At 40.3% G+C, this 15,285-nt stretch overlaps 1 protein-coding gene across 5 annotated transcripts in view; it reads left to right on the top strand.

Moving 5' to 3' along the window:
* Window positions 1-11,287, top strand: part of LOC132855584 (A-kinase anchor protein 13) — a 77,794-nt gene extending 66,507 nt beyond the window's left edge. For all 5 annotated transcript variants that reach the window (XM_060884659.1, XM_060884686.1, XM_060884676.1 and 2 more), the window contains 2 exons: window positions 7,786-8,101; window positions 9,624-11,287. In XM_060884659.1, the coding sequence (XP_060740642.1) occupies window positions 7,786-8,101; window positions 9,624-9,682 (375 nt within the window). In that variant the 3' untranslated portion in view covers window positions 9,683-11,287. The remainder of the gene's footprint in view (window positions 1-7,785; window positions 8,102-9,623) is intronic.
* The last annotated feature ends 3,998 nt before the right edge of the window (window positions 11,288-15,285 follow it).

The raw sequence follows: 15,285 nt of genomic DNA, 5'->3' as shown, positions 1-15,285 counted from the left end.
AAAAGGGTCATGAAATGAAAAATAGAAATAAAATTAAGAATCCAATTTGACAGGTTTTTCTCTATTTAAATCGTGATATACAAATCACCTTTCCAAAATAACCTTAATGTACTCGTTTCTTAACTCTACTTGGTCTATTTTCCCCAATAAACAAATAATAAAATCAATAACCAAACTCATAAAAGAAATAACAAAAGCAATACAGTTTACTTGTAGAAGTACTAGAACTTAGTAACAAAAGTAAATCACTTTAGTAGCAACAGTATTCCCAGAAGTATTACCAAAAAAAAAAGTAATACGGTAGTGGCAGGACTGTAAAAGAAAACAAAACATGTTCCACAATCACACCACCTTTAAACCTCAAATAAGATCTCCGTACATTTTAAACAATATACATTTTAAACAAAACCATTACTCACTTTTGGAACACACGCACACGCAGATCTTTCCAGAACAGGCCCCAGGTACACCAGGTGAGTTAGCTTCGTGCTAATGGCTGCACCGTTACACATAGGCATCCGCACGCATACACACGTCCAAATAACTCGGTACTTTTAATGAAAACTCTTCATAAGATGATTTTCGCTCACCGAAACTGGCACGTATTGGATAAGACACGCAATCCAGCGCAAAAACCCAATAAATGGAGCACAAAACACATTTATAGCAGCACATGCAAAAAACTCTGCTCCTCGTGCTTTACCTGTCCGACATGCACCGCGCTCGCGCAGGCGATGACGTCACACGCACGCCCTTAAAGGGACCCGTTTTCTTTTTCTCTAATTTATATTGTAAGTATAATAGAAATAAGGGTCATTAATCACCATCTGGTTACATTCTCCCCTGCACCAGGGTAATCGTCCTCGATTACTCAGCTACACTCAGAGTATTCTTAACTTCTTTAACAGCCTCACGAAACAAAACAGAACTCAACTCAGCCAATATCTGTGAAACCGCTGCAGGAGTTAAAGTACTACTGACAGATCTAGGTTCATGATACAAATTGGAATGCTGTCCAGCATTAGGCCTCTTACTACATCTGCGTGGTGCAGCAACCGGCAGAGTCGACGCTCTAGCAGCTGCCACTGGAATGTCTTCAGCCTCCATTGACTCAGTGGATGCTAGTCCAGCACTACCAGGGTCTAAATTTACCATGTCTACACTAGGTTCCATCCTGGCACTGTGGTCCATATCTGGTGCACCAACAGGCTCAGGAACAATAGCTTGCACAGTATCTGTAGGAGACTTCTCCATTATCACAAATACACCCTCGTTCAACTCCTCAGAACAAACTTCTTCAGCAGGCTTAGACCTTTCCTCTGCACCCTTCCTCAGTCTCCTGGGTGCAGGAGTAGGGAGAGTTACACAACGCTGAATGTCAACCCTGTTAATTCTCTTGGTAGGCCCACCCTCTAATGGCTCCACCGTGTAGGTGCTGTTAACAACCTCGACTACCCGATACACTGTTGGACTCCATGCATCTTGGATTTTATTGCGACCTAACGGTCTGTTTCTCAGGTACACAAACTCTCCAACTTTAATCTCTGGGCAATATACTCTGTCTTTCTGCAAGGCAATGCGTTCTGCAGCCTTCTGTCCAGCATATTCCCTAGCTCGCGCATGTGCATCATTCAGACGCCTTTGGTGAACCACCAACCAATCATGCTTGTCAGAAATCTGTTCCTGCCCTAACAGGGCATCTACTGGTAAGTAAGGCTCTACCCCAAACAGTAGATAATAGGGTGAATACCCAGTCGTCGCATGCGGTGTTGCATTATACGCATAAACGAGTTCGGGTAAGTATTCTGGCCATCTGCGCTTCTTTTCAGCGGGCAAAGTACGAAGCAGGTCGTGGAGCGTCCTGTTGAATCGCTCACACTGCGCGTTTCCGGTAGGGTGGTATGGAGTGGTGCGGCTCTTTTTCACCCCATAGAGTTTACAAAGCTCAGCCACCACTTCACTCTCAAAGTTACGACCTTGATCTGAATGCAGACGCTCAGGTATGCCATATTTCATAAACCACTCTCGAAGCAGTACCTTAGCTGTTGTGTCTGCTTTCTGGTCTCGGGTCGGGAATGCCTGTGTGAACTTCGTAAAGATGTCTGTAACAATGAGAATGTTCTCTCTACCATCTGACGCAGGTTCTAACACAGTGAAGTCAACAGCAATTACCTCCAGTGGCCTAGATGCCAGGAACGCTTTCATAGGAGGCTGAACCTTTGGCTGTGGTAACTTAGTCATCACACAGCGTTGGCAATTTTTAATCCACGCCTCCACATCCTTATGCATCCCTATCCAAAAACATCTGCGCCTCAACAACAGCAAGGTACGCTCAATACCTTGATGGCCCATAGAATCGTGTACAGATTCTAGGACTGACTTCTTTAAACTGGAAGGTAAAAGGAACTGATAGCATTCTCCATGCCTGTTTTCCTCACTAACACGATACAGTAGGCCACTACACTCCTTGATACTGTCCCAGTATCTCAGCAGTAACCTAACCGATTTCGGTAGAGTTTTCAGTGTCTTACCATTGGGTCTCTTCCTGCGATCCCAGAACTGCTTAAATACACTAAGCACCGGATCCTGTTGTTGAAAACTATGCAACTCATCAACTGAATAGCCCGGAAAGGTAGGCGTATTCTCCTGATTAAGGTCTTTACACCAATCAGCGTTGGACTGCACAGCCCGGATTTGCCGCACTTTACAACTACACAACCCCGCGGCAACCAGTGCTGGATCCAGGTCTGTACCACGGTTGATCCTACCGCAAATGGCTACACATTCATCATATTCTGCATCCTCTGATACAGGCTCAGGCTCCCCTGCAAAAGTCTGCCTAGAGAGTGAGTCAGCAGCTGTATTCTGATGACCTGGACGGTACTGTACATCAAAATCAAAGACAGATAATTGGGAAATCCACCTTTGCTCAATCGCCCCCAAGCGGGCCGTCCCCAAGTGACACAACGGATTATTGTCAGTGATCACAGTAAACCTGGACCCCAACAGATAACCTCGAAACTTCTCAGTAACCGCCCACTTTAGAGCGAGGAGTTCAAGTTTCATGCTACTGTAATTTCTGTCGTTTTTCTCAGCGTCTCTTAAACGACGGCTTGCAAAGGCAATCACACGTTTTGCGCCCCCCTGTAGCTGATACAAAACAGCGCCTAACCCATGACTGCTTGCGTCAGTCTCTACAATGAAAGGTTTCGTAAAGTCCGCTAACCCTAAGACAGGTGCGCTCGTAAGCTTATCTTTAAGGCCATCAAATGCAGTTTGACATTCTTCGGTCCACAAGCTTTTCAAGAAGGCATTGGCTTTGCTAGGACTTCCCAGGTTCAAACATGCATTCACCACATCATGGAGGGGACCAGCTATTTTGGAAAAGCCCTGAATAAATCGTCTATAGTAACTACAGAAACCAAGAAATGATCTCAACTCCTTGAGAGTGGAGGGGACCTGCCACTGTTTAACGACTGCCACTTTCTTAGGGTCGGTGCCTATGCCCTCCCTGGATATTTGATGCCCTAAGAACACAACACTTGACTGCAGAAAATGGCACTTCTCCAACTTGACTTTAAGTCCCGTCTCTTGCAATCTCCTGAGCACAGTCTCCAGTCTCGTCATATGCTCCTGGAAAGTGGACGAATACACCAAGATATCATCCAGGTACACTAGCAAAATCTGAAATACTAGGTCATTCATTGTGGCTTGCATAAGCCTTTGGAAGGTTGCGGGTCCATTGCAGACTCCAAAAGGCATACGTAAGTATTCATATAGGCCAAAAGGGGTTGAAAAGGCGGTCTTATGCCTGTCCCCTTCCGCCATTGCCACCTGATGATAACCACTTGCTAGATCGATTGTGGAGAAGTAACATGCCCCCCGCAAAGCATCAAAGCTCTCATCGATCCGCGGGAGAGGAAATGCATCTCTCTTGGTTTTCTGATTTAATTTGCGATAATCTACACATAGCCTGATACTACCATCTGCCTTACGCACCAATACGATTGGCGACGCATAAGCGCTATTACTCTCCTGTATCACGCCCTTCCTTACCAGCTGTGAGATGTGTTCTTTTACTTCACGGTACTGATTAGGCGGGACACGACGGTAGGGCTGTGTAACAGGCTCCTCATCAGTTACATGAATCTCGTGTTTGACCCTGTCTGTATAACCGAGGTCTTCATCATCTTCAGCGAATACATCAATGTACTTGGTTAACAACGACCTGAACTGAGCTTGCTCATACTCACTGCCTCCAACATCAATCTTTTCCAAGACTGCCTGCACACTGTTACTATGCTCATCTTTTACATTCAGAGTCACTTGTTCAATGTCAGCTGAGATTCGTTGAAATTTTACCTGACACTGCCGTGCGCTGTCTACACATTCTACCTTCGACAGAATGCCCAGCTGGGTCCTAGGTGACAGAAACACATCCTCCTGAGAAAGATTCACAATCTTAATTGGTATACAAGGTCTGTTTAGGTCAACAAGTGTGGGTACAACTACCAAGTCACCTGGCAGCGGAGTGCTGAGGGGTTCCAGCAACATAGGGCCGCCATCACCTCTATTGAAGCCTGTGGCTGTGATTGTCACCACGGACTCAGCAGGTATTCGTTCTGGCCATTTCCCAGCTACCCGTAGAACAGATTTTCTATCTACAACACAAGTCTGTGCCTGCTGGAAAACATGTCTCCAGTCAGAATCCAACTTTCCCCCTAAAGTGGTGTCAAATTCAGCTTGGACAAACTGTTTACACTGACGAATTATGTTCATACCCACAATGCAAGGTACACTATTCCCTGGGCTGGAAATGTTTTTCACCACTAAAAACCCACAGTCAGACATCTTAATACCCATGGCCTCCACCTCCAACTCTATATATCCGAGGTAGGGTATGTCAAGCCCATTAGCAGCTGTAAGCTTTAACAGACCAGCCATAGAAAGCATGTCATCATCTTTACCATATAAATAGTCTCGAAAGAACTGCTCAGAAATGGTGCTTACCTGACTGCCTGTGTCCAGTAAGGCCTGTGTATTTACACCGCCAATCACAAGCCCAACCACCGGACACGTTCCGACAGCCCGTTGCAACCACTGATCACTGGACGCTGGCAAATCTTTTGAGTCTGTATGTCGCCCCCTAATTGCCCGACTCACAACAACCGGGGGTCCCCGTTTCCCGGAGTTTCAGTGGGCATAGGCCTGGCTGCTCTAACACTTCGTTTCTGAGGGCAATCCTTTGCTACATGCCCAGCAATCTGACACCAGAAACATATTGGTTGTCCATCATCTGTAAATTTTAGGGGTGCTTTAGGCCTATAGGTTTCTGCTCTGGTGTTACTGCTTTGCACAGCTAGGTTCTTTACCGCTTGGGTCAATTCACTAATTGCTTTACCTTGCTCAGCTACTACCTCTAGGACATCTTCAAGAGTGACGCACTTAGTTTCTGGTACCCTAAGTGCTGAACACTGTGCCACAGTAGCACTACACCGAGATCTACTGGTCCTCAAACCTGCTGGAGGCTCTTCTAAGGACCACAGTTGTGCCTCCTCTCGAACGTCTATCATTGTACTCCTCGGGTGGTCTCTTACAAATTTGCGCAGCTCTCTCCTCAGAGAGGCATCCCGGACCCCCTCTACGAACTGATCCCTTAGCACCTTCCTCTCTTCTGCAACAGCGTCAGGGGAACATTTCGTAACCAAGCTAAGGGCTTGAGCCAAGGCATGCGAAAAGTCTCTTAGATTTTCACCCTCTAACTGTTTACGACTGAAAAAACTGTGTAGGAGCTGTGGTGCGCTACGTCTGTCTCTAAATGCTTCTTGGAGGTATTCAAAAAGATCTGTAACCTGATCATCATCAGTACCACGCAAGCGCACTTCCTCCAGAGCAGTGCCTCTTAATAGAGAGATAACAAAATCATACTGATCTTGGTCAGACTGGTGCCTAGCGCGCAGCACCCGCTCCACTTCCTCTATAAAATCATCAACTGACCTTCCATCTTTTTCTATGTCACCGCAGAATGGCGCTATGTGTCTCTCTCTCGGGACATACACAACAGCTCTCTTATTTAGTGCTGAAATTGCTGCCATCGTTTCATCATGTTTGCTTTGCAGTTCTCTAATTTGTGCTGACCAGTCAATTCCATCAGAAGTATCATCTGGTTCTGACATTGTGAAAACTCAGTCCTTACAAATCTTCGTACACAGCTTTGCAAAGGATAAATGTCCGATGTCCCTTTAATATGATGTCACAGTTCTCAAAGTCTCTTGAAAGTCTCTGATACGCTCTCACAGGACTTCGGCGACACTCCTCTTCACAAAAACCCTTTTCCCAGCCTCCAGGAATCCTCCGTCTGGTCTTCACCACTACCGTATTACTTATTACACTGTAGGCAAAATAAAAACTCAATTCTCTAAAGTCTCTTGGAAGACCCCACTCCTGGTACCAAATTTGTGGCCGCTGGAAATGATGCGCAGGACCAACAAATACAAATGGGGTTCTTTTTTATTCCCGAAAAGTAAGTGTATTGGAGACAGAGAATCAGCCCTCAAAAGGGTCATGAAATGAAAAATAGAAATAAAATTAAGAATCCAATTTGACAGGTTTTTCTCTATTTAAATCGTGATATACAAATCACCTTTCCAAAATAACCTTAATGTACTCGTTTCTTAACTCTACTTGGTCTATTTTCCCCAATAAACAAATAATAAAATCAATAACCAAACTCATAAAAGAAATAACAAAAGCAATACAGTTTACTTGTAGAAGTACTAGAACTTAGTAACAAAAGTAAATCACTTTAGTAGCAACAGTATTCCCAGAAGTATTACCAAAAAAAAAGTAATACGGTAGTGGCAGGACTGTAAAAGAAAACAAAACATGTTCCACAATCACACCACCTTTAAACCTCAAATAAGATCTCCGTACATTTTAAACAATATACATTTTAAACAAAACCATTACTCACTTTTGGAACACACGCACACGCAGATCTTTCCAGAACAGGCCCCAGGTACACCAGGTGAGTTAGCTTCGTGCTAATGGCTGCACCGTTACACATAGGCATCCGCACGCATACACACGTCCAAATAACTCGGTACTTTTAATGAAAACTCTTCATAAGATGATTTTCGCTCACCGAAACTGGCACGTATTGGATAAGACACGCAATCCAGCGCAAAAACCCAATAAATGGAGCACAAAACACATTTATAGCAGCACATGCAAAAAACTCTGCTCCTCGTGCTTTACCTGTCCGACATGCACCGCGCTCGCGCAGGCGATGACGTCACACGCACGCCCTTAAAGGGACCCGTTTTCTTTTTCTCTAATTTATATTGTAAGTATAATAGAAATAAGGGTCATTAATCACCATCTGGTTACATTTATAATACCCAAAATAGTTCATAGAGGTGAATGTGCTTAGGTTACTGGGTTGAGCAATATCATATAAACAATGACTCATGGGAAGGATTCGTCAAGTATTTAATGTTTCATTGAGTCATACATTTATGAAAAAAGTAGTATGATTATCTTGATTCTATTGCAAGGTAAAGTGTATAAAAAGGTTATAAATTTATTTGATTCAATTAAGTGAAATATGTTGTTGTGAAGGACACTTTATTGATGTTTTGTAACCTTTATATCCATATTTTTAAATGTATATTATACTATTATTACTATACTATATGTAATATTAGTAGAACACAAAGTAGAACGGAAACACACTGACAGGCCAAAAGCAGTGATTGTGATTATTTTGGATTGCATTTTTTATAGAAGAGGGTGAACAGGACTCTCTCAAGCACCTCAGAGGACTCATTAAACATTCAGAGCAGCAGCTCCGTGGAACAAGAGGTGAAGCAAGAGAAGGACGAAGGCGAGCAGTCCACCAGCCCCAGAAAGAATTCTCTCTCCAGAATGGACTCCAGGCAGAAAGGCCGAAACCTCAACGCCTTCAATCCATTCGCTCCTAAAGCCGTGAGCGCAGAGAGCCAGAAACAGATCCCCAACCGCCTCCTGCAGCTCACCAGGCCCAAAGACAAGAAAGACAAGAAGAAGAAGAAAAGCAAGAACAAGTCCACACAGGAAGCAGGTAACATTGTTAATCATAAATCAGCATAAATCAATGCTCAATATCTAATCAATATCCGATGAACGTAGGCCATCTGTTGTACGCTGTAGCAATAAAAACACAAATCTTTATCTTACTATTTATTGGAATAGAGCGTAAGAAACTCTTCACATGTTTGAATGTGACATTAACACAATAAAAGTAGAAGAGAGCTTTGGGTCATGTTAATAAGTCACACAAAAAGCCAATTATCTAATGAGCTCATTTTTAAAATACTCATAATATTGGAAAGTACAGTAAATACATTTTTTGATTAAAGCTTAAAACTTTGAACATTTTACCCTCAAAACGATCCAAAATCCGGTAGCACTTTCTTCAAACCTCTTTTCTACAATTTCATGTTTATAAAACATTATTACTGTTCCTGGTAATAGTTCCCTAACATAATAATTCCCCAAAATGCTAACATTTTGATCAACACTAATAATGCCTCATACCGCTATAATAACGTGCTACAAAGTAAATCCCTTAATAATCAATTTGTAATTCAAGTGCTATTAGTTATAATTCCTTGAACATAATACTAATGACTTTGCATCGTAATAAAGCTAAAGTAATATTTATTAGCAATTATAAAACATTTCAAGTTTTCAAGCTTTAAGTATAATGAATAATATGATAAATTGTTCCTCATTATATGCTGAATGACACTAGTGACATATTTATCGAGTTTTTAAATCTGTAATGTCGCCTCCGGTCCCTTCCTGTATACTAAAATAACATTATACAGTAGTATTGACGAGTGTTTTGTTCTTAAATCATCCAGGAAATCCTAAAGACACATGCAGTGTCTTAGCACATAGATTTGTTTAACCTTGAAGGGACAGGAAGCTACTGTAATTGAGACATATGTGCGTCCCTGTTTTATTTGGAAGCAGACAGATTCAATTCAAATAAAACTCAGTTCTGCCGGAGTATCAACACAAACACAAACGCAAGTTATACACATAGACTACACACAGGTCATCATTAATTTCCAGTACAACACATGGCATCATAATAAAGAACGACGCTTTCTTTACAACATGATTACAACTTTTATTCTTACTATTTACAGCAGTTTTTGGAGCTTTATGAGGCGCTAGATGCTTTATGATGTACTCGAAAGATGCTAGCAGACAAACATTACCAAACTATAACGAGTCATAAGCAATGGTAAAATAATTTATAAACTGAAAGATTATTTCAAATATTCCAAATTAGAAAAATAAAGACCAAAATGTGCTATTGTTTTGTGAGCTTCATTTATTATTATAACTCTTCCCGACCCCTGAAGTATCCCGGATTATAATAATCGAGTTTTCTGTGACTTCCTGTCTCTTTACATTGTACATGTGCAGTTATTTGTCTTCCAGTTTAATAAAGGCCATTTGATTGTTAGTGAAATGAATGATGACTAGCTATAGGTTTAACTGTTATTTATGTGTTGAATCATTTTTTTGTTTTTACTGACTATAAAGGTCACGTCTGTCTTTTTCTCCAGAATCCCATCTGCTGCCCCTGACTGAGCCTCCGCTGGATGGAGATATTTTTTTCTGCTGATTTGGCCTTCGCTACCTATCAACTCATAATTCCCTCATTCTCTAAGCTATCTGCACCGGCTGAATGTATAACTCAGTGCAGGATGCTGCCAAAGTGCCTGCGCTGTGTCTCTGGCACGCTCCGCCATGCTAATTGGGCTGAATTCGCCCTAAAATATTTTTACGTCCTGCATATGTGGCGCGTACACATGGGACATGTTTCTGTATGTGCAATTCACAGAGTGATGCTCACTTCTGAATGTTACACACTCAAATGGACTTCATCAGTCTGACCTCAATACGCATAATGCCCCAGAAATCTTTTTTTTTTTTTTTTTTTATATTGGAAGACAAAATATAAAAAAGGATTAAAAAAGTCTGTCTTTTATTATTGAGAGAAGTGGATAATAACACCAATATGTTGACGAAACAAGGCTCTACAATAATTTGAGAACTTCTCTCTGAGATTTTTGTTCTATCAGGCACTTTATAGACCTCCAGGAAAACAGTGACAATCAGACAGACGATTACAGACATCGCTGGTGGTGTGGTTATAAACACCACTTATATACTGTACGTATACATCATTACGTTTCACAACTTGCGTGTGATTATAAATACTGTGGAGCATCAGACGGATTTCTTTTAAAACAGGGCTTAAATGAGTAAAACTGTAAATATTGTAGAAATCAGAAATAAAATGACCTGCTGGACAGGGAGTGTGTGTGTGCGCACAGAAAATGCAACACACTAAAAACTGCCGCAACTACGCATTCACACCAGTTAAGCATAGAGCCTAACAATCGTAACCACTTTCATTCACTTAATGTTTTTTTTTTTTGGAATAATACCCTGAGATGTTCACTCAGTCACATTACAGTCAAAGGTGTAATTGTACAGCTTTTGTAGTCTTTGACAGAATCTATTCATTAGACGTCCCACTTTGACTTGAATTGTGCATCCCAAGCATTTCAAGTGTTACAGCTAGCACTCGCTTGCACTGAACGGCTCGACCCAGCAGTAAGGGACAGAGAGTACTTTGTTGTTTATCGTTAAGAGAAGTCATTGTACCTACATATCTGTGTTTATGTCACCCTAAACCCTGAGGTCATCAGATATTACACTCTAATGAGAGAAAATGGTCCTTACACACAAAAAGGGAATGAAATATTTTTCCTCTATGGCCTTAAAAAATCGAGGATGTCTGGAGTTTTGGTCCTGGCTACGCTTTTTTTTTTGTATGTTTGCATATACTAAACAGGGCAAGATAAAATCAGGCAAAGTATTTATAACTGCTCCTAAAAGTGTGTAGCTTAAACAAATTATTGATATGAAATGCACTAATACACAATGCAGCGTTTTCTCAGGAGTGCAAAAAAAAAATAAAAGGAAGAAATATTCAGTACTTAAAGGTACAGTATTGTTTTCTTGCTGAATTATCAGAAATAAGGGACAGAAATAAGACTGTAAATATTTTGTGAATGATAGCAACTGTATAAGAAAAGACCATATGTGTGTCTAATTTGTAGCTGATTTCACTATTTTGTAAGAAGACTTTATTTATCATTGACCTTTTCGAGGCAAAAATGTAATATTGGCCTCAAAATAATAAAAAGAAATGTTTAAACAAACTGTTTTGTTTCTCTGTCTAATCTTTTTTTAATGAATATGTCCACATATACACACTGTTCAGTTCAAATATCAATTCAATTTATTTAAATAGCGCTTTTAACAATTCACATTGTCTCAAATTCGCTTTAAAGAAGTATAGAAACAGAAGAGAAAATAAACAAACAAACAAATAAATAAATAAATAATAATAATAATAGAAATAAACAAATGAATACATACAATTTAAGTTTAAAATTAATTTAAAAATATTAAATATTAAAATTCTATACATCTCTAACATCTATCCTTAATGAGCAAGCCGGAGGCGACGGCAGCAAGGAAAAACTCCCTGAGATGATATGAGGAAAAAACCTTGAGAGGAACCAGACTCAGAAGGGAACCTCATCCTCATTTGGGTGACACTCAAATAATAGGAAATAATGTAAATGTAAATAATGTCATTTCTACAACAGTTTATAATAGTGAAAACCGACAGCTTCTGAGGAACTAATGGGTCAGCGCAAACTCTTGAGTTCACCACTGACCTCAGACTAATTCCTGCCTAACACTAACAGGTTAATATGAACTCAAATCCAAACGTTCAGTGAGTGTTGGTCATTAATGATAAAAGTCTGTGAAGGTGGGCAGGATTAAGTAGAATTCTTATCGTTTATATCACGACACTACTTCATGTACATGGAGTAGATCTAGAGAACGATCCTTCCATGTGCCTTTAATAGTCATTTGTGGGTACACTTTAAAAACAAAAAGGACAACCATGCCACGTAGCTCCAGGCCTTTGGCGAGATGTTCAAGCTGTGTAGAATGATCAGTAAGTGAGTGTGTAGAATGATATTTGCACACCATCTGTCATGTCTTTCTTGACAATTACTGTATATTGAGTAAAACACATTTGACAGATATAAATGAAGAGAGCTATAGCAAATTTCGGGACTTGACTCTTCTCTTTGCACACTTGATAAATCACATTCCAATACTAATATGTCTTTGACACATTTCCAGGATGCAGCTGTCAGATTGGGTGTATATTATATATAAAGTGCCTACTTGTCTTAGCAGTATTGTGATGTGTGTTTCACATCTGGAGCAATTACACAAAGCAAATAGAAATGCTTGAATAGTAATCAGATGGCATGAATGCTTGTCGTCTCTTTGACCTCTGTAGAGGACGTACGTTAAGAGAAGTCACTTGCTGTCCTCTGGAAGACTATTTAATGTGCAACATCAAGTCCACTTTTTTTTAAAAAGGTGCTTCATATGATCATGTATATAATGGTCACAGAATAAGCATGACTGTTGCAGGTGTACGTCGGTGTCTTATTTAGGGACATCACAAAAATTCAAATCACAACTCTTAATGAATCCTCTGGTTATTGAACCACTACAACAGCAATCATTACAGAGTCTACAAAATCATTACAGAGTCAAAAGTTTATGTATCACATACACAGCTATATCCAGTACACAACTTACAGGGAAATGAAAAAATACAGGCTGGATCCTCCAAATTCGAATTGAATAGGAAAGTGAATATTGTTCAGAATGTGCAAAAGCTGGTGTACAAACTGTGCAGTTGTTTTTGTGTTAGTAACAGTCAGAGATGGGGGACTTGAGTCATATGACTTGACTCGAGTCTGACTTAAGTCACAAATTTGAAATCCCACATATTCACAAATATGTATATTAAATACATTCACAAATATGTATATTAAATAAAACTGAAAGACATTTGAAATACAGGACAAATGTGCCATGTATTTCGGTTAAATAACATCTCTGAGCTCTAGAAGTAAAACTGATCTTGAAATATAATCTCTGCTTTGTCATTGTGAGACATCTAAAATATTCCCCCCCCTATGAGGCATTTAGAGTATCATATTTGGCAGGAACTTGTATCAGCTGCATTTCCTGTTTCCTGAAAATCATGGGAAGAAGGAAAGCAACCTAAATGAATTTCTGTACATAGTTCGAAGATTCTTCATGTCCTCGCACCGACAGCAGGGATGCTAGGGGTTGCAGCGGGGATGCTAGTTATCCCTAATATGTCCATTAATCCTGAGCTTTAAATAAAAGTCATCTCTTTTACTTTCAGCCCTGTTAGTTATGCACCCACTGGTTCAATGCAGGTTTTCTTAGGTTCAATGTTGAAACAAGGAAACTGCATGAATAAATGAATGAATGAATGAATGAATGAATGAATGAATTTGTCATGTTGTTTAATCATTTTTGTAAATCTGATTATTTCACCAGACCCAAACTGAAGGCTGTATATCTGACAGTAGCCTGAGATCTTTTGCTCTGCCAGACTGTTTCTATATTTCAGTGCCAGTTCCAGCCCAGCCTGTGTGCTCTGTGTGTGTAAATGGCTCGTTCCAGCCCTGTCTGTCTACTTGGTGTGAGTATACACTGCTTGTTCCAGCTCAGTCTGTGTGCCTGGTGTGTATCAGCAGCTGCTGGCTCTGTAGACGTGCGGACGTTCGCCAACTGTTCAGTACGGAGCAGTGAAACCTGTTGCTAAGGTAACAGTCCGTCTCGAGCACAGGTACACTGAACTTGTTCAGGAGTCAAAGAATGACAATGAATTATGAAAACTGAGCTGAACTTCCCCAGGATATGTTTACTGTCCAGGAAAGCGACACAGGAAGCAGAGCTAATGAAGCAGATTCATTATCAGATGTTTTTGCATATGTCGACTTGTGCTGACAATTCTAGGCTAAAGCTGGTTGTTACAATCACCATGACTATATTTCACTACTGTATCTCTTACATTCATGCAATTGAAATAAAGAAATAAAATCCAAGCAAAAGTGTCTAGTCTTCTGCAGTTAGCCATTTTTACAGTTTTAGGTTAGAATGAACTCGGGGAGATTTTGTCTGCTACATAAATATTAAATTATTAGGTCAGGAATAAAAAAGATTCTCAGTACGCCACACTCTCTCTCTCTCTCTCTCTCTCTCTCTCTCTCTCTCTCTCACACACACACACACACACACACATACACACACAGCACCATGTCGTTGATGATTATAGATCAGAGCACATAACATATAACAGCACCTTGGGGTTAACCAACTGAATGATGTTTAGATGTTTGTATAATATGGAAAAAAAATTCATCATTTTAGAAAAATAACCTACGCTTACTCTACAACACAAAGTTCTAGTACTTCTGTGAATCACCCTGGAAAGCATGATATAGCAAAATGTAAATTACAAGTGATCTGTCAGGAAAGGCAATACATCATTACACACTGGCTCCGCGACTAGATATGACTTTATTACCAACCAGACACAATCATCCACAGACTGGGCTGTGAGCTACTAGGCATTCCAAGCTCTATCCTCTAAGGGCATTTTTGAACCAGGCTGCTGATAGGGCAATATTAAAAATAAGAAGATGGAAACATTAATACATCAAATAGATTATGCTTTGCCATGTGACAGTATTTTATTAATGCTAATACTGCTACAACTGTTATTTGATTAGATTTTATACATTCTATCCAGAGCTCTTTCTATGCTTCCAGTATTGCTGTGAACAAATATTTTAAACATGAAACATGTGAGTGTCAAAGAAAGGCATAATCAGCATTGGATGGCTGCGTTAAGTTGTTAACGAGTCAGATTTCTGAGTCAGAAGAAGTCGGAGTTGAGAATCCTATGAACACTGTCCATTGCAGGGCAACACACACACACACACACACACACACACACACACACACACACACAAACACACAAAAACACACACATACAGGGCTGTGAGGTAACATCTCTACCTGCTGTGCCACTGTACCACCCACAAAATCCACCTTAAATTTCTGTTTTTCTTCAAGTTGCTTGTAAAAGCATGTTTCAGAAAGGTCTCAATATCGTTACAGCATCTGCAGTGTGCTACTGCATGACCTTTGATATAGTATGGATAATAATTTTAATAACAAACTAACAATCAAACAAACTAATAAATAAACACATTTCATAATCCATTGAATAAA

Source organism: Tachysurus vachellii, chromosome 1 (assembly GCF_030014155.1).
Source record: "Tachysurus vachellii isolate PV-2020 chromosome 1, HZAU_Pvac_v1, whole genome shotgun sequence".
NCBI lineage: Eukaryota > Metazoa > Chordata > Actinopteri > Siluriformes > Bagridae > Tachysurus > Tachysurus vachellii.
This window is presented reverse-complemented; position numbering and strand designations above follow the sequence as displayed.